The sequence below is a fragment of the Engystomops pustulosus genome, chromosome 4, assembly GCF_040894005.1.
Source record: "Engystomops pustulosus chromosome 4, aEngPut4.maternal, whole genome shotgun sequence".
Lineage (NCBI taxonomy): Eukaryota > Metazoa > Chordata > Amphibia > Anura > Leptodactylidae > Engystomops > Engystomops pustulosus.
This window is the reverse complement of record NC_092414.1, coordinates 225,974,894-225,993,196: the sequence shown is the minus strand read 5'-3', so window position 1 is coordinate 225,993,196 and position 18,303 is coordinate 225,974,894. Positions and strand designations below refer to the sequence as shown.

Genomic DNA, 18,303 nt, shown 5'->3' with positions numbered 1-18,303 from the left:
GATGTATCAGGAGTATCGGGGGGAGATATTATAGACAGTATGATGTATCAGGAGTATCGGGGAGATATTATAGACAGTATGATGTATCAGGAGTATCGGGGAGAGATATTATAGACAGTATGATGTATCAGGAGTATCGGGGGGAGATATTATAGACAGTATGATGTATCAGGAGTATCGGGGGGATATTATAGACAGTATGATGTATCAGGAGTATCGGGGGAGATATTATAGACAGTATGATGTATCAGGAGTATCGGGGGGGATATTATAGACAGTATGATGTATCAGGAGTATCGGGGGGGATATTATAGACAGTATGATGTATCAGGAGTATCGGGGAGATATTATAGACAGTATGATGTATCAGGAGTATCGGGGGGAGATATTATAGACAGTATGATGTATCAGGAGTATCGGGGGGAGATATTATAGACAGTATGATGTATCAGGAGTATCGGGGGGAGATATTATAGACAGTATGATGTATCAGGAGTATCGGGGGAGATATTATAGACAGTATGATGTATCAGGAGTATCGGGGGAGATATTATAGACAGTATGATGTATCAGGAGTATCGGGGGGAGATATTATAGACAGTATGATGTATCAGGAGTATCGGGGGGAGATATTATAGACAGTATGATGTATCAGGAGTATCGGGGGGAGATATTATAGACAGTATGATGTATCAGGAGTATCGGGGGGAGATATTATAGACAGTATGATGTATCAGGAGTATCGGGGGGAGATATTATAGACAGTATGATGTACCGGGTCGGGTTCTTCTGGACGGTTTCTATGATGTCAGAGTCTCGGGCTCCTCCTCCCTTTTTCCCGGGGGCCCGGGGCTTTTTGCGTCTTGTTTTGACCTCCTTGTTGCCCCTCTGCCTCCTCCTCCGCAGTAATTTGTATCTTTCATATTTGCTTCTTCTTTTTGATATTTAGAGCAGATGTTGAAATGTTTTTGGTGACGTTTTCTTGAATCTATTTTTTCTTTCTCTCTTTCCCCCTTTCTCTCTCTCCCTCGGTTACTTTTTTTTTTATCTTTTTTTTTATCTTTTCTTTTTTTATTGTATTTTTTTCTTTTTTTTTTTTTTCTTTTTTTTATATATATATTTTTTTCGCCTTGACCTCCAGGTCCCCTTTCCAAATCTCGGGAGGAGTCCAGAAAGTCTCAGCACACTGCAGATGAAGGTAGATCTCACAGTCTTTTCTTGAATTTTTCTTCTTTTTTTGGGGCATTTTGCATGTTGTTCACTTTTCTTGATGAATTCTCCTCTGTCTGTGTATTGCTGGAGGATGCTGTGGTGTGTACGTGTGGGCCGGGAGCCAGGGGCTCCTCCTAGGTGCTCCAGCCAGTCCAGCCTGGAAGATCTGCAGAGTGTTGCTCCTGCTCCAGTCCATCCTTAGCACAAAGATGTTGTGTCCACCTCAAAGTAATGATACCCTATAAAGGTCCTCAATGAATTGTCTGTACTCCGCATCATGGAGGTGACAGCTCTGTCCCGATGTCTCCTATGACTTCCAGGATCTCCCTGTATGATATGTGTGCTTCTTCTAGTTCATCATCCTTCAAGTCATTGTTTAACACATGTCTATCCAGCCACAAGGATGGAAAAGAATCATCCCAGATAATCAAAGGGTGTGAGGAGCCATAGGTAGGGCTCCCGTGGTTAACCAGAGCTGTAGGGTGCTGCCGATGGTGAAGAACGAGATGGAGCTTCTCTGGAGGACATGTCATGTGGTAAAGCTGGAGATAATATGCAGTTGAGGGAAAGCTGGGTCGGACGGAGGAAAATCTTGAGGACATTTCTTAGAGGATGTGGTAAGACGAGGTAAAGAGGACAAGGTCTCCCATCTAAGGACTGGAGAAGGTGAAAGAAGAGAAGGACCAAGCAAGGTGAAAGGCAGATGTGTCTCGTACAGGTTTGTGAATGGTGGAGTTGGGGTAGATAATAATGGAGCTCTGGTAGATTAGTGGTGGATCTAGGAAGCTGGAGGAGAAGGGTTTGATTGTGGATCAGTGACACCGTGGGGGTTGATATACGGTGGCATTGAGGTAGGTGAATGCTACAGCCAAGATAATTCAATTGTGGAGTGAGACTAAATTGGATCCGGGGCAGATGAAAGTAGATAAACTGTGGAGATGAGGAGCTGATGGGTTTAGGGTCGACGATTCGTAGAGCGGGCGTAGACTGTGAGACATAAAGAGTTGAGCTCCAATAGATGAATGATGGAGCCGAGGTGGATGATGCAGGGTAGGGGAATCTTTGAACTGGATAAATGGTAAAACTGTGGAGCTAGGGGATGGTGGAGCTAGGGGATGGTGGAGCTAGGGGGTGGTGGAGCTAGGGGATGGTGGAGCTAGGGGATGGTGGAGCTAGGGGATGGTGGAGCTAGGGGGTGGTGGAGCTAGGGGATGGTGCCGCTAGGGGCTGGTGGAGCTAGGGGGTGGTGGAGCTAGGGGGTGGTGGAGCTAGGGGGTGGTGGAGCTAGGGGATGGTGGAGCTAGGGGATGGTGGAGCTAGGGGATGGTGGAGCTAGGGGGTGGTGCCGCTAGGGGCTGGTGGAGCTAGGGGGTGGTGGAGCTAGGGGGTGGTGGAGCTAGGGGGTGGTGGAGCTAGGGGATGGTGGAGCTAGGGGATGGTGGAGCTAGGGGATGGTGGAGCTAGGGGGTGGTGGAGCTAGGGGGTGGTGCCGCTAGGGGCTGGTGGAGCTAGGGGGTGGTGGAGCTAGGGGGTGGTGGAGCTAGGGGGTGGTGGAGCTAGGGGATGGTGGAGCTAGGGGATGGTGGAGCTAGGGGATGGTGGAGCTAGGGGATGGGGAAGCTAGGGGGTGGTGGAGCTAGGGGGTGGTGGAGCTAGGGGGTGGTGGAGCTAGGGGGTGGTGGAGCTAGGGGCTGGTGGAGCTAGGGGATGGTGGAGCTAGGGGGTGGTGGAGCTAGGGGGTGGTGGAGCTAGGCGGTGGTGGAGCTAGGGGATGGTGAAGCTAGGGGATGGGGAAGCTATCAGATGGTGGAGCTAGGGGGTGGTGGAGCTAGGGGGTGGTGGAGCTAGGAGATGGTGGAGCTAGGGGGTGGTGGTGCTAGGGGGTGGTGGAGCTAGGGGGTGGAGAAGCTATGAGATGGTGGAGCTAGGGGGTGGTGGAGCTAGGGGGTGGTGGAGCTAGGGGGTGGTGGAGCTAGGGGGTGGTGGAGCTAGGGGGTGGTGGAGCTAGGGGGTGGTGGAGCTAGGGGATGGTGGGAGCTAGGGGATGGTGGGAGCTAGGGGATGGTGGGAGCTAGGGGATGGTGGGAGCTAGGGGATGGTGGGAGCTAGGGGATGGTGGAGCTAGGGGATGGGGAAGCTATGAGATGGTGGAGCTAGGGGATGGGGAAGCTAGGGTGTGGTGGAGCTAGGAATGCTGGAGAAGAGATGATGAATGATGGAGCCGAGGTAGAGCAATTATGCGAATCTTTGGAAATTTGGGGGTAAATGAATGGAGGAGCAGATGAATGATGGATCTGTGATTGGTAGATGGTGGCGTAGATTGGATCTATAACTTAGAGGCATGGAGGCAGATTATGAGAACTGGAATAGGAGATGAAGGAATGGCTGGAGAATGGGGCCACCTACTGTCAGACATGTACCATCAGCCGTGAGAAGAACCTTCAGATCACACAAAATAAATGGTCTCCGGGACAGGATGTTGTTACTGTCTAAGGTAGAGCCATCGAAGACCATGGAGCAGATCCAGGAAGGCTCCGGCCCATCACAAATCCTTCTCTCTGGTCACTCTCAATGTATGGACTGATGATTCTCCACAGGGACCACCTCATCTTCAGAAGATCATGGACTCTAAAAATAAGGAATTTACTGGCACCAAAGGCCTAGCAAGGACACCACCCAAAGTACTTACAGCAGAGCACAAATACCTGTCAGACCAGATGGGGCGTGTCCTCTCCTCCTAATATAAGGACAGACGAGATGGGGCGTGTCCTCTCCTCCTAATATAAGGACAGACGAGATGGGGCGTGTCCTCTCCTCCTAATATAAGGACAGACGAGATGGGGTGTGTCCTCTCCTCCCAATATAAGGACAGACTAGATGGGGGGTGTCCTCTCCTCCTAATATAAGGACAGACTAGATGGAGGGTGTCCCCTCCTCCTAATATAAGGACAGACTAGATGGGGCGTGTCCTCTCCTCCTAATATAAGGTCAGACTAGATGGGGGGTGTCCTCTCCTCCTAATATAAGGACAGACTAGATGGGGGGTGTCCTCTCCTCCTAATATAAGGACAGACCAGATGGGGCGTGTCCTCTCCTCCTAATATAAGGACAGACTAGATGGGTGTGTCCTCTCCTCCTAATATAAGGACAGACGAGATGGGGCGTGTCCTCTCCTCCTAATATAAGGACAGACTAGATGGGGGGTGTCCTCTCCTCCTAATTTAAGGACAGACTAGATGGGGGGTGTCCTCTCCTCCTAATATAAGGACAGACTAGATGGGGGGTGTCCTCTCCTCCTAATATAAGGACAGACCAGATGGGGCGTGTCCTCTCCTCCTAAAATAAGGACAGACTAGATGGGGGGTGTCCTCTCCTCCTAATATAAGGACAGACTAGATGGGGGTGTCCTCTCCTCCTAATATAAGGACAGACTAGATGGGGGGTGTCCTCTCCTCCTAATATAAGGACAGACTAGATGGGGCGTGTCCTCTCCTCCTAATATAAGGACAGACCAGATGGGGCGTGTCCTCTCCTCCTAATATAAGGACAGACGAGATGGGGCGTGTCCTCTCCTCCTAATATAAGGACAGACTAGATGGGGGGTGTCCTCTCCTCCTAATATAAGGACAGACTAGATGGGTGTGTCCTCTCCTCCTAATATAAGGACAGACTAGATGGGTGTGTCCTCTCCTCCTAATATAAGGACAGACGAGATGGGGCGTGTCCTCTCCTCCTAATATAAGGACAGACTAGATGGGGGGTGTCCTCTCCTCCTAATATAAGGACAGACTAGATGGAGGGTGTCCTCTCCTCCTAATATAAGGACAGACTAGATGGGGCGTGTCCTCTCCTCCTAATATAAGAACAGACTAGATGGAGGGTGTCCTCTCCTCCTAATATAAGGACAGACTAGATGGGGGGTGTCCTCTCCTCCTAATATAAGGACAGACTAGATGGGGCGTGTCCTCTCCTCCTAATATAAGAACAGACTAGATGGGGGTGTCCTCTCCTCCTAATATAAGGACAGACTAGATGGAGCGTGTCCTCTCCTCCTAATATAAGGACAGACTAGATGGAGCGTGTCCTCTCCTCCTAATATAAGGACAGACTAGATGGGGGGTGTCCTCTCCTCCTAATATAAGGACAGACTAGATGGAGCGTGTCCTCTCCTCCTAATATAAGGACAGACTAGATGGAGGGTGTCCTCTCCTCCTAATATAAGGACAGACTAGATGGGGGGTGTCCTCTCCTCCTAATATAAGGACAGACTAGATGGAGGGTGTCCTCTCCTCCTAATATAAGGACAGACTAGATGGGGCGTGTCCTCTCCTCCTAATATAAGGACAGACTAGATGGAGGGTGTCCTCTCCTCCTAATATAAGGACAGACTAGATGGAGGGTGTCCTCTCCTCCTAATATAAGGACAGACTAGATGGGGGGTGTCCTCTCCTCCTAATATAAGGACAGACTAGATGGAGGGTGTCCTCTCCTCCTAATATAAGGACAGACTAGATGGGGCGTGTCCTCTCCTCCTAATATAAGGACAGACTAGATGGAGGGTGTCCTCTCCTCCTAATATAAGGACAGACTAGATGGAGGGTGTCCTCTCCTCCTAATATAAGGACAGACTAGATGGAGGGTGTCCTCTCCTCCTAATATAAGGACAGACTAGATGGAGGGTGTCCTCTCCTCCTAATATAAGGACAGACTAGATGGGTAGTGTCCTCTCCTCCTAATATAAGGACAGACTAGATGGGGGGTGTCCTGTCCTCCTAATATAAGGACAGACTAGATGGAGGGTGTCCTCTCCTCCTAATATAAGGACAGACTAGATGGAGGGTGTCCTCTCCTCCTAATATAAGGACAGACTAGATGGAGGGTGTCCTCTCCTCCTAATATAAGGACAGACTAGATGGGGGGTGTCCTCTCCTCCTAATATAAGAACAGACGAGATGGAGGGTGTCCTCTCCTCCTAATATAAGAACAGACTAGATGGAGCGTGTCCTCTCCTCCTAATATAAGGACAGACTAGATGGAGGGTGTCCTCTCCTCCTAATATAAGGACAGACTAGATGGGGAGTGTCCTCTCCTCCTAATATAAGGACAGACTAGATGGGGCGTGTCCTCTCCTCCTAATATAAGGACAGACTAGATGGAGTGTGTCCTCTCCTCCTAATATAAGGACAGACTAGATGGAGTGTGTCCTCTCCTCCTAATATAAGGACAGACTAGATGGAGGGTGTCCTCTCCTCCTAATATAAGGACAGACTAGATGGGGCGTGTCCTCTCCTCCTAATATAAGGACAGACTAGATGGAGGGTGTCCTCTCCTCCTAATATAAGGACAGACTAGATGGGGAGTGTCCTCTCCTCCTAATATAAGGACAGACTAGATGGGGAGTGTCCTCTCCTCCTAATATAAGGACAGACTAGATGGGGCGTGTCCTCTCCTCCTAATATAAGAACAGACTAGATGGGGTGTGTCCTCTCCTCCTAATATAAGGACAGACTAGATGGAGCGTGTCCTCTCCTCCTAATATAAGGACAGACTAGATGGGGGGTGTCCTCTCCTCCTAATATAAGAACAGACTAGATGGGGCGTGTCCTCTCCTCCTAATATAAGGACAGACTAGATGGGGCGTGTCCTCTCCTCCTAATATAGGGACAGACTAGATGGGGGGTGTCCTCTCCTCCTAATATAAGGACAGACTAGATGGGGCGTGTCCTCTCCTCCTAATATAAGGACAGACTAGATGGAGCGTGTCCTCTCCTCCTAATATAAGGACAGACTAGATGGGGGGTGTCCTCTCCTCCTAATATAAGGACAGACTAGATGGGGCGTGTCCTCTCCTCCTAAAATAATGACAGACTAGATGGAGGGTGTCTTCTCCTCCTAATATAAGAACAGACTAGATGGGGCGTGTCCTCTCCTCCTAATATAAGGACAGACTAGATGGGGCGTGTCCTCTCCTCCTAATATAAGGACAGACTAGATGGGGGGTGTCCTCTCCTCCTAATATAAGGACAGACTAGATGGAGGGTGTCCTCTCCTCCTAATATAAGGACAGACTAGATGGGGGGTGTCCTCTCCTCCTAATATAAGGACAGACTAGATGGAGGGTGTCCTCTCCTCCTAATATAAGGACAGACTAGATGGGGCGTGTCCTCTCCTCCTAATATAAGGACAGACTAGATGGGGGTGTCCTCTCCTCCTAATATAAGGACAGACTAGATGGAGCGTGTCCTCTCCTCCTAATATAAGGACAGACTAGATGGAGCGTGTCCTCTCCTCCTAATATAAGGACAGACTAGATGGAGGGTGTCCTCTCCTCCTAATATAAGGACAGACTAGATGGGGGGTGTCCTCTCCTCCTAATATAAGGACAGACTAGATGGAGGGTGTCCTCTCCTCCTAATATAAGGACAGACTAGATGGGGCGTGTCCTCTCCTCCTAATATAAGGACAGACTAGATGGGGCGTGTCCTCTCCTCCTAATATATGGACAGACTAGATGGGGGGTGTCCTCTCCTCCTAATATAAGGACAGACTAGATGGGGAGTGTCCTCTCCTCCTAATATAAGGACAGACTAGATGGAGGGTGTCCTCTCCTCCTAATATAAGGACAGACTAGATGGAGTGTGTCCTCTCCTCCTAATATAAGGACAGACTAGATGGGCGTGTCCTCTCCTCCTAATATAAGGACAGACTAGATGGGGCGTGTCCTCTCCTCCTAATATAAGGACAGACTAGATGGAGGGTGTCCTCTCCTCCTAATATAAGAACAGACTAGATGGAGGGTGTCCTCTCCTCCTAATATAAGGACAGACTAGATGGGGCGTGTCCTCTCCTCCTAATATAAGGACAGACTAGATGGGGCGTGTCCTCTCCTCCTAATATATGGACAGACTAGATGGGGGGTGTCCTCTCCTCCTAATATAAGGACAGACTAGATGGAGCGTGTCCTCTCCTCCTAATATAAGGACAGACGAGATGGAGGGTGTCCTCTCCTCCTAATATAAGGACAGACTAGATGGGGAGTGTCCTCTCCTCCTAATATAAGGACAGACTAGATGGGGGGTGTCCTGTCCTCCTAATATAAGGACAGACTAGATGGAGGGTGTCCCCTCCTCCTAATATAAGGACAGACTAGATGGAGGGTGTCCTCTCCTCCTAATATAATGACAGACTAGATGGAGCGTGTCCTCTCCTCCTAATATAAGGACAGACTAGATGGGGGTGTCCTCTCCTCCTAATATAAGGACAGACTAGATGGAGCGTGTCCTCTCCTCCTAATATAAGGACAGACTAGATGGGGGGTGTCCTGTCCTCCTAATATAAGGACAGACTAGATGGGGGGTGTCCTCTCCTCCTAATATAAGGACAGACTAGATGGAGGGTGTCCTCTCCTCCTAATATAAGGACAGACTAGATGGGGCGTGTCCTCTCCTCCTAATATAAGAACAGACTAGATGGGGGTGTCCTCTCCTCCTAATATAAGGACAGACTAGATGGGGGGTGTCCCCTCCTCCTAATATAAGGACAGACTAGATGGAGGGTGTCCTCTCCTCCTAATATAAGGACAGACTAGATGGAGGGTGTCCTCTCCTCCTAATATAAGGACAGACTAGATGGGCGTGTCCTCTCCTCCTAATATAAGGACAGACTAGATGGGGTGTGTCCTCTCCTCCTAATATAAGGACAGACTAGATGGAGGGTGTCCTCTCCTCCTAATATAAGGACAGACTAGATGGAGGGTGTCCCCTCCTCCTAATATAAGGACAGACGAGATGGGCGTGTCCTCTCCTCCTAATATAAGGACAGACTAGATGGAGGGTGTCCTCTCCTCCTAATATAAGGACAGACTAGATGGGGCGTGTCCTCTCCTCCTAATATAAGGACAGACTAGATGGGGGTGTCCTCTCCTCCTAATATAAGGACAGACTAGATGGGGTGTGTCCTCTCCTCCTAATATAAGGACAGACTAGATGGAGCGTGTCCTCTCCTCCTAATATAAGGACAGACTAGATGGGGGGTGTCCTCTCCTCCTAATATAAGGACAGACTAGATGGAGGGTGTCCCCTCCTAATATAAGGACAGACTAGATGGAGGGTGTCCTCTCCTCCTAATATAAGGACAGACTAGATGGGGCGTGTCCTCTCCTCCTAATATAAGGACAGACTAGATGGGGCGTGTCCTCTCCTCCTAATATAAGGACTGACTAGATGGGGCGTGTCCTCTCCTCCTAATATAAGGACAGACTAGATGGGGGGTGTCCTGTCCTCCTAATATAAGGACAGACTAGATGGAGGGTGTCCTCTCCTCCTAATATAAGGACAGACTAGATGGAGGGTGTCCTCTCCTCCTAATATAAGGACAGACTAGATGGGGGGTGTCCTCTCCTCCTAATATAAGGACAGACTAGATGGAGCGTGTCCTCTCCTCCTAATATAAGGACAGACTAGATGGGGCGTGTCCTCTCCTCCTAATATAAGGACAGACTAGATGGGGCGTGTCCTCTCCTCCTAATATAAGGACAGACTAGATGGAGGGTGTCCTCTCCTCCTAATATAAGGACAGACTAGATGGGGCGTGTCCTCTCCTCCTAATATAAGGACAGACTAGATGGGGCGTGTCCTCTCCTCCTAATATAAGGACAGACTAGATGGAGGGTGTCCTCTCCTCCTAATATAAGGACAGACTAGATGGGGCGTGTCCTCTCCTCCTAATATAAGGACAGACTAGATGGGGAGTGTCCTCTCCTCCTAATATAAGGACAGACTAGATGGGGCGTGTCCTCTCCTCCTAATATAAGGACAGACTAGATGGAGCGTGTCCTCTCCTCCTAATATAAGGACAGACTAGATGGGGTGTGTCCTCTCCTCCTAATATAAGGACAGACTAGATGGAGCGTGTCCTCTCCTCCTAATATAAGGACAGACTAGATGGGGGTGTCCTCTCCTCCTAATATAAGGACAGACTAGATGGAGCGTGTCCTCTCCTCCTAATATAAGAACAGACTAGATGGAGGGTGTCCTCTCCTCCTAATATAAGGACAGACTAGATGGAGCGTGTCCTCTCCTCCTAATATAAGAACAGACTAGATGGAGGGTGTCCCCTCCTCCTAATATAAGGACAGACTAGATGGGGGGTGTCCTCTCCTCCTAATATAAGGACAGACTAGATGGGGGTGTCCTCTCCTCCTAATATAAGGACAGACTAGATGGGGTGTGTCCTCTCCTCCTAATATAAGGACAGACTAGATGGAGGTGTGTCCTCTCCTCCTAATATAAGGACAGACTAGATGGGGGGTGTCCTCTCCTCCTAATATAAGGACAGACTAGATGGGGGGTGTCCTCTCCTCCTAATATAAGGACAGACTAGATGGGGGTGTCCTCTCCTCCTAATATAAGAACAGACTAGATGGAGGGTGTCCCCTCCTCCTAATATAAGGACAGACTAGATGGGGCGTGTCCTCTCCTCCTAATATAAGGACAGACTAGATGGGGAGTGTCCTCTCCTCCTAATATAAGGACAGACTAGATGGGGCGTGTCCTCTCCTCCTAATATAAGGACAGACTAGATGGGGCGTGTCCTCTCCTCCTAATATAAGGACAGACTAGATGGGGAGTGTCCTCTCCTCCTAATATAAGGACAGACTAGATGGGGCGTGTCCTCTCCTCCTAATATAAGGACAGACTAGATGGAGGGTGTCCTCTCCTCCTAATATAAGGACAGACTAGATGGAGCGTGTCCTCTCCTCCTAATATAAGAACAGACTAGATGGAGGGTGTCCTCTCCTCCTAATATAAGGACAGATTAGAAGGAGCTCAGTCATCTGGGCTCTGTCCATCCCCTGGTTCTGGTCCTGTGGTCCTATATCTGGGCTCTGTCCATCCCCCGGTTTTGGTCCCGTGGTCCTACGTTTAGGCTTTGTCCATCCCCCGGTTCTGGTCCCGTGGTACTATATCTGGGCTCTGTCCATCCCCTGGTTCTGGTCCCGTGGTCCTATATCTGGGCTCTGTCCATCCCCCGGTTTTGGTCCCGTGGTCCTACGTTTAGGCTTTGTCCATCCCCCGGTTCTGGTCCCGTGGTACTATATCTGGGCTCTGTCCATCCCCTGGTTCTGGTCCCATGGTCCTATATCTGGGCACTGTCCATCCCCTGGTTCTGGTCCCGTGGTCCTATATCTTGTCTTTGTCAATCCCCTGGTTCTGGTCCCGTGGTCCTATATCTGTGCTTTGTCCATCCCCCGGTTCTGGTCCCGTGGTCTTATATCTGTGCTCTGTCCATCCCCCGGTTCTGGTCCCGTGGTCCTATATCTTGTCTTTGTCCATCCCCTGGTTCTGATCTCGTGGTTCTATATCTGGGCTCTGTCCATCCCCCTCGTTCTGGTCCCGTGGTCCTACGTGTGGGCTCTGTCCATCCCCTGGTTTTGGTCCTGTGGTCCTGTATCTGGGCTCTGTCCATCCCCTGGTTTTGGTCCTGTGGTCCTGTATCTGGGCTCTGTCCATCTCCTGATTCTGGTCCCGCGGTCCTGTATCTGGGCTCTGTCCATCCCCTGGTTCTGGTCCCATAGTCCTATATCTAGTCTTTGTTCATCCTCTCGTTCTGGTCATGTGGTCCTACATCTGGGCTTTGTCCTTCCCCTGGTTCTGGTCCATGGTCCTATATCTTGGCTCTGTCCATCCCCTGGTTCTGGTCCCGTGGTCCTTTATCTTGTCTTTGTCCATCCCCCGGTTTTGGTCCTGTGGTCCTACGTCTGGGCTCATTCCATCCCCTTGTTCTGTTCCGTGGTCCTATATCAAGGCTTTGTCCATCCCCTGGTTCTGGCCCCGTGGTCCTATATCTGGGCTCTGTCCATCCCCTGGTTCTGGTCCCATGGTCCGATATCTGGGCTCTGTCCATCCCCTGATTCTGGTCCCGTGGTCCTACGTCTGGGCTCTGTCCATCCCCTGATTCTGGTCCTGTGGTCCTATATCTGGGCTCTGTCCATCCCCTGATTCTGGTCCCGTGGTCCTACGTCTGGGCTCTGTTTATCCCCTGGTTCTGGTCCTGTGGTCCTACGTCTGGGCTCTGTCCATCCCCTGGTTCTGGTCCTGTGCTCCTACGTCTATGCTCTGTCCATCCCCTGGTTCTGATCCTGTGGTCCTATATCTCGTCTTTGTCCATCCCCTGGTTCTTTCCCCGTGGTCCTATATCTGGGCTCTGTCCATCCCCTGGTCCCGTGGTCCCATGGTCTGATATCTGGGCTCTGTCCATCCCCTGATTCTGGTCCCGTGGTCCTACGTCTGGGCTCTGTCCATCCCCTGGTTCTGGTCCTGTGGTCCTACGTCTGGGCTCTGTCCATCCCCTGGTTCTGGTCCCGTGGTCCTATATCTGGGCTCTCTTCATTCCCTGATTCTGGTCCCGTGGTCTTATATCTTGTCTTTTTCCATCCCCTTGTTCTGGTCCCGTGGTCCTATATCTGGGCTCTGTCTATCCCCCGGTTTTGGTCCCGTGGTCCTATATTTTGTCTTTGTCCATCCCCTGGTTCTGGTCCTGTGGTCCTACGTCTGGGCTCTGTCCATCCCCTGGTTTTGGTCCTGTGGTCCTAAATCTGGGCTCTGTCCATCCCCTGGTTCTGGTCCCATGGTCCTATATCTGGGCTCTGTCCATCCCCTGGTTCTGGTCCCGTGGTCCTATATCTTGTCTTTGTCCATCCCCTGGTTCTGGTCCCGCGGTTCTACGTCTGGGCTCTGTCCATTCCCTGGTTCTGTTCTGTGGTCCTATATCTGGGCTCTGTCCATCCCCTGATTCTGGTCCCGTGTTCCTATATCTCGTCTTTGTCCATCCCCTGGCTCTGGTCCCATAGTCCTATATCTGGGCTCTGTCCATCCCCTGGTTCTGGTCCCATGGTCCGATATCTGGGCTCTATCCATCCCCTGATTCTGGTCCCGTGGTCCTACGTCTGGGCTCTGTCCATCCCCTGGTTCTGGTCCCATAGTCCTATATCTAGTCTTTGTTCATCCTCTCGTTCTGGTCATGTGGTCCTACATCTGGGCTTTGTCCTTCCCCTGGTTCTGGTCCATGGTCTTATATCTTGGCTCTGTCCATCCCCTGGTTCTGGTCCCGTGGTCCTATATCTTGTCTTTGTCCATCCCCTGGTTCTGATCTCGTGGTTCTATATCTGGGCTCTGTCCATCCCCCTCGTTCTGGTCCCGTGGTCCTACGTGTGGGCTCTGTCCATCCCCCTCGTTCTGGTCCCGTGGTCCTGTATCTGGGCTCTGTCCATCTCCTGATTCTGGTCCCGTGGTCCTGTATCTGGGCTCTGTCCATCTCCTGATTCTGGTCCCGTGGTCCTGTATCTGGGCTCTGTCCTTCCCCTGGTTCTGGTCCCATAGTCCTATATCTAGTCTTTGTTCATCCTCTCGTTCTGGTCATGTGGTCCTACATCTGGGCTTTGTCCTTCCCCTGGTTCTGGTCCATGGTCCTATATCTTGGCTCTGTCCATCCCCTGGTTCTGGTCCCGTGGTCCTTTATCTTGTCTTTGTCCATCCCCCGGTTTTGGTCCTGTGGTCCTACGTCTGGGCTCATTCCTTCCCATTGTTCTGTTCCGTGGTCCTATATCAGGGCTTTGTCCATCCCCTGGTTCTGGCCCCGTGGTCCTATATCTGGGCTCTGTCCATCCCATGGTCCGATATCTGGGCTCTGTCCATCCCCTGATTCTGGTCCCGTGGTCCTACGTCTGGGCTCTGTCCATCCCCTGATTCTGGTCCTGTGGTCCTACGTCTGGGCTCTGTCCATCCCCTGGTTCTGGTCCCGTGGTCCTACGTCTGGGCTCTGTCCATCCCCTGGTTTTGGTCCTGTGCTCCTACGTCTAGGCTCTGTCCATCCCCTGGTTCTGATCCTGTGGTCCTATATCTCGTCTTTGTCCATCCCCTGGTTCTTTCCCCGTGGTCCTATATCTGGGCTCTGTCCATCCCCTGGTCCCGTGGTCCCATGGTCTGATATCTGGGCTCTGTCCATCCCCTGATTCTGGTCCCGTGGTCCTACGTCTGGGCTCTGTCCATCCCCTGGTTCTGGTCCTGTGGTCCTACGTCTGGGCTCTGTCCATCCCCTGGTTCTGGTCCCGTGGTCCTATATCTGGGCTCTCTTCATTCCCTGATTCTGGTCCCGTGGTCTTATATCTTGTCTTTTTCCATCCCCTTGCTCTGGTCCCGTGGTCCTATATCTGGGCTCTGTCTATCCCCCGGTTTTGGTCCCGTGGTCCTATATTTTGTCTTTGTCCATCCCCTGGTTCTGGTCCTGTGGTCCTACGTCTGGGCTCTGTCCATCCCCTGGTTTTGGTCCTGTGGTCCTAAATCTGGGCTCTGTCCATCCCCTGGTTCTGGTCCCATGGTCCTATATCTGGGCTCTGTCCATCCCCTGGTTCTGGTCCCGTGGTCCTATATCTTGTCTTTGTCCATCCCCTGGTTCTGGTCCCGCGGTTGTACGTCTGGGCTCTGTCCATTCCCTGGTTCTGTTCTGTGGTCCTATATCTGGGCTCTGTCCATCCCCTGATTCTGGTCCCGTGTTCCTATATCTCGTCTTTGTCCATCCCCTGGCTCTGGTCCCATAGTCCTATATCTGGGCTCTGTCCATCCCCTTGTTCTGGTCCCATGGTCCGATATCTGGGCTCTATCCATCCCCTGATTCTGGTCCCGTGGTCCTACGTCTGGGCTCTGTCCATCCCCTGGTTCTGGTCCCATAGTCCTATATCTAGTCTTTGTTCATCCTCTCGTTCTGGTCATGTGGTCCTCCATCTGGGCTTTGTCCTTCCCCTGGTTCTGGTCCATGGTCTTATATCTTGGCTCTGTCCATCCCCTGGTTCTGGTCCCATGGTCCTATATCTTGTCTTTGTCCATCCCCTGGTTCTGATCTCGTGGTTCTATATCTGGGCTCTGTCCATCCCCCTCGTTCTGGTCCCGTGGTCCTACGTGTGGGCTCTGTCCATCCCCTGGTTTTGGTCCTGTGGTCCTGTATCTGGGCTCTGTCCATCTCCTGATTCTGGTCCCGTGGTCCTGTATCTGGGCTCTGTCCATCCCCTGGTTCTGGTCCCATAGTCCTATATCTAGTCTTTGTTCATCCTCTCGTTCTGGTCATGTGGTCCTACATCTGGGCTTTGTCCTTCCCCTGGTTCTGGTCCATGGTCCTATATCTTGGCTCTGTCCATCCCCTGGTTCTGGTCCCGTGGTCCTTTATCTTGTCTTTGTCCATCCCCCGGTTTTGGTCCTGTGGTCCTACGTCTGGGCTCATTCCTTCCCATTGTTCTGTTCCGTGGTCCTATATCAGGGCTTTGTCCATCCCCTGGTTCTGGCCCCGTGGTCCTATATCTGGGCTCTGTCCATCCCCTGGTTCTGGTCCCATGGTCCGATATCTGGGCTCTGTCCATCCCCTGATTCTGGTCCCGTGGTCCTACGTCTGGGCTCTGTCCATCCCCTGATTCTGGTCCTGTGGTCCTACGTCTGGGCTCTGTCCATCCCCTGGTTCTGGTCCCGTGGTCCTACGTCTGGGCTCTGTCCATCCCCTGGTTTTGGTCCTGTGGTCTTACGTCTGGGCTCTGTCTATCCCCTGGTTCTGGTCCTGTGCTCCTACGTCTAGGCTCTGTCCATCCCCTGGTTCTGATCCTGTGGTCCTATATCTCGTCTGTGTCCATCCCCTGGTTCTTTCCCCGTGTTCCTATATCTGGGCTCTGTCCATCCCCTGGTCCCGTGGTCCCATGGTCTGATATCTGGGCTCTGTCCATTCCCTGATTCTGGTCCCGTGGTCCTACGTCTGGGCTCTGTCCATCCCCTGGTTCTGGTCCTGTGGTCCTACGTCTGGGCTCTGTCCATCCCCTGGTTCTGGTCCCGTGGTCCTATATCTGGGCTCTCTTCATTCCCTGATTCTGGTCCCGTGGTCTTATATCTTGTCTTTTTCCATCCCCTTGTTCTGGTCCCGTGGTCCTATATCTGGGCTCTGTCTATCCCCCGGTTTTGGTCCAGTGGTCCTATATTTTGTCTTTGTCCATCCCCTGGTTCTGGTCCTGTGGTCCTACGTCTGGGCTCTGTCCATCCCCTGGTTTTGGTCCTGTGGTCCTAAATCTGGGCTCTGTCCATCCCCTGGTTCTGGTCCCATGGTCCTATATCTGGGCTCTGTCCATCCCCTGGTTCTGGTCCCGTGGTCCTATATCTTGTCTTTGTCCATCCCCTGGTTCTGGTCCCGCGGTTCTACGTCTGGGTTCTGTCCATTCCCTGGTTCTGTTCTGTGGTCCTATATCTGGGCTCTGTCCATCCCCTGATTCTGGTCCCTTGTTCCTATATCTCGTCTTTGTCCATCCCCTGGCTCTGGTCCCATAGTCCTATATCTGGGCTCTGTCCATCCCCTGGTTCTGGTCCCATGGTCCGATATCTGGGCTCTATCCATCCCCTGATTCTGGTCCCGTGGTCCTACGTCTGGGCTCTGTCCATCCCCTGGTTCTGGTCCCATAGTCCTATATCTAGTCTTTGTTCATCCTCTCGTTCTGGTCATGTGGTCCTACATCTGGGCTTTGTCCTTCCCCTGGTTCTGGTCCATGGTCTTATATCTTGGCTCTGTCCATCCCCTGGTTCTGGTCCCATGGTCCTATATCTTGTCTTTGTCCATCCCCTGGTTCTGATCTCGTGGTTCTATATCTGGGCTCTGTCCATCCCCCTCGTTCTGGTCCCGTGGTCCTACGTGTGGGCTCTGTCCATCCCCTGGTTTTGGTCCTGTGGTCCTGTATCTGGGCTCTGTCCATCTCCTGATTCTGGTCCCGTGGTCCTGTATCTGGGCTCTGTCCATCCCCTGGTTCTGGTCCCATAGTCCTATATCTAGTCTTTGTTCATCCTCTCGTTCTGGTCATGTGGTCCTACATCTGGGCTTTGTCCTTCCCCTGGTTCTGGTCCATGGTCCTATATCTTGGCTCTGTCCATCCCCTGGTTCTGGTCCCGTGGTCCTTTATCTTGTCTTTGTCCATCCCCCGGTTTTGGTCCTGTGGTCCTACGTCTGGGCTCATTCCTTCCCATTGTTCTGTTCCGTGGTCCTATATCAGGGCTTTGTCCATCCCCTGGTTCTGGCCCCGTGGTCCTATATCTGGGCTCTGTCCATCCCCTGGTTCTGGTCCCATGGTCCGATATCTGGGCTCTGTCCATCCCCTGATTCTGGTCCCGTGGTCCTACGTCTGGGCTCTGTCCATCCCCTGGTTCTGGTCCCGTGGTCCTACGTCTGGGCTCTGTCCATCCCCTGGTTTTGGTCCTGTGGTCTTACGTCTGGGCTCTGTCTATCCCCTGGTTCTGGTCCTGTGCTCCTACGTCTAGGCTCTGTCCATCCCCTGGTTCTGATCCTGTGGTCCTATATCTCGTCTGTGTCCATCCCCTGGTTCTTTCCCCGTGTTCCTATATCTGGGCTCTGTCCATCCCCTGGTCCCGTGGTCCCATGGTCTGATATCTGGGCTCTGTCCATCCCCTGATTCTGGTCCCGTGGTCCTACGTCTGGGCTCTGTCCATCCCCTGGTTCTGGTCCTGTGGTCCTACGTCTGGGCTCTGTCCATCCCCTGGTTCTGGTCCCGTGGTCCTATATCTGGGCTCTCTTCATTCCCTGATTCTGGTCCCGTGGTCTTATATCTTGTCTTTTTCCATCCCCTTGTTCTGGTCCCGTGGTCCTATATCTGGGCTCTGTCTATCCCCCGGTTTTGGTCCAGTGGTCCTATATTTTGTCTTTGTCCATCCCCTGGTTCTGGTCCTGTGGTCCTACGTCTGGGCTCTGTCCATCCCCTGGTTTTGGTCCTGTGGTCCTAAATCTGGGCTCTGTCCATCCCCTGGTTCTGGTCCCATGGTCCTATATCTGGGCTCTGTCCATCCCCTGGTTCTGGTCCCGTGGTCCTATATCTTGTCTTTGTCCATCCCCTGGTTCTGGTCCCGCGGTTCTACGTCTGGGTTCTGTCCATTCCCTGGTTCTGTTCTGTGGTCCTATATCTGGGCTCTGTCCATCCCCTGATTCTGGTCCCGTGTTCCTATATCTCGTCTTTGTCCATCCCCTGGCTCTGGTCCCATAGTCCTATATCTGGGCTCTGTC

General features: G+C 51.7%; 1 protein-coding gene across 4 annotated transcripts in view; it reads left to right on the top strand.

The window, feature by feature from the left end:
* LOC140128395 (neuroligin-2-like) overlaps window positions 1–18,303 on the top strand; it is a 175,235-nt gene that overhangs the window by 133,601 nt on the left and 23,331 nt on the right. For 3 of the 4 annotated variants that reach the window (XM_072150078.1, XM_072150077.1, XM_072150079.1), the window contains one exon: window positions 1,142–1,198. The exons of the other annotated variant lie outside the window; for it this stretch is intronic. In XM_072150078.1, the coding sequence (XP_072006179.1) occupies window positions 1,142–1,198 (57 nt within the window). The remainder of the gene's footprint in view (window positions 1–1,141; window positions 1,199–18,303) is intronic. 4 annotated transcript variants of the gene reach the window in all.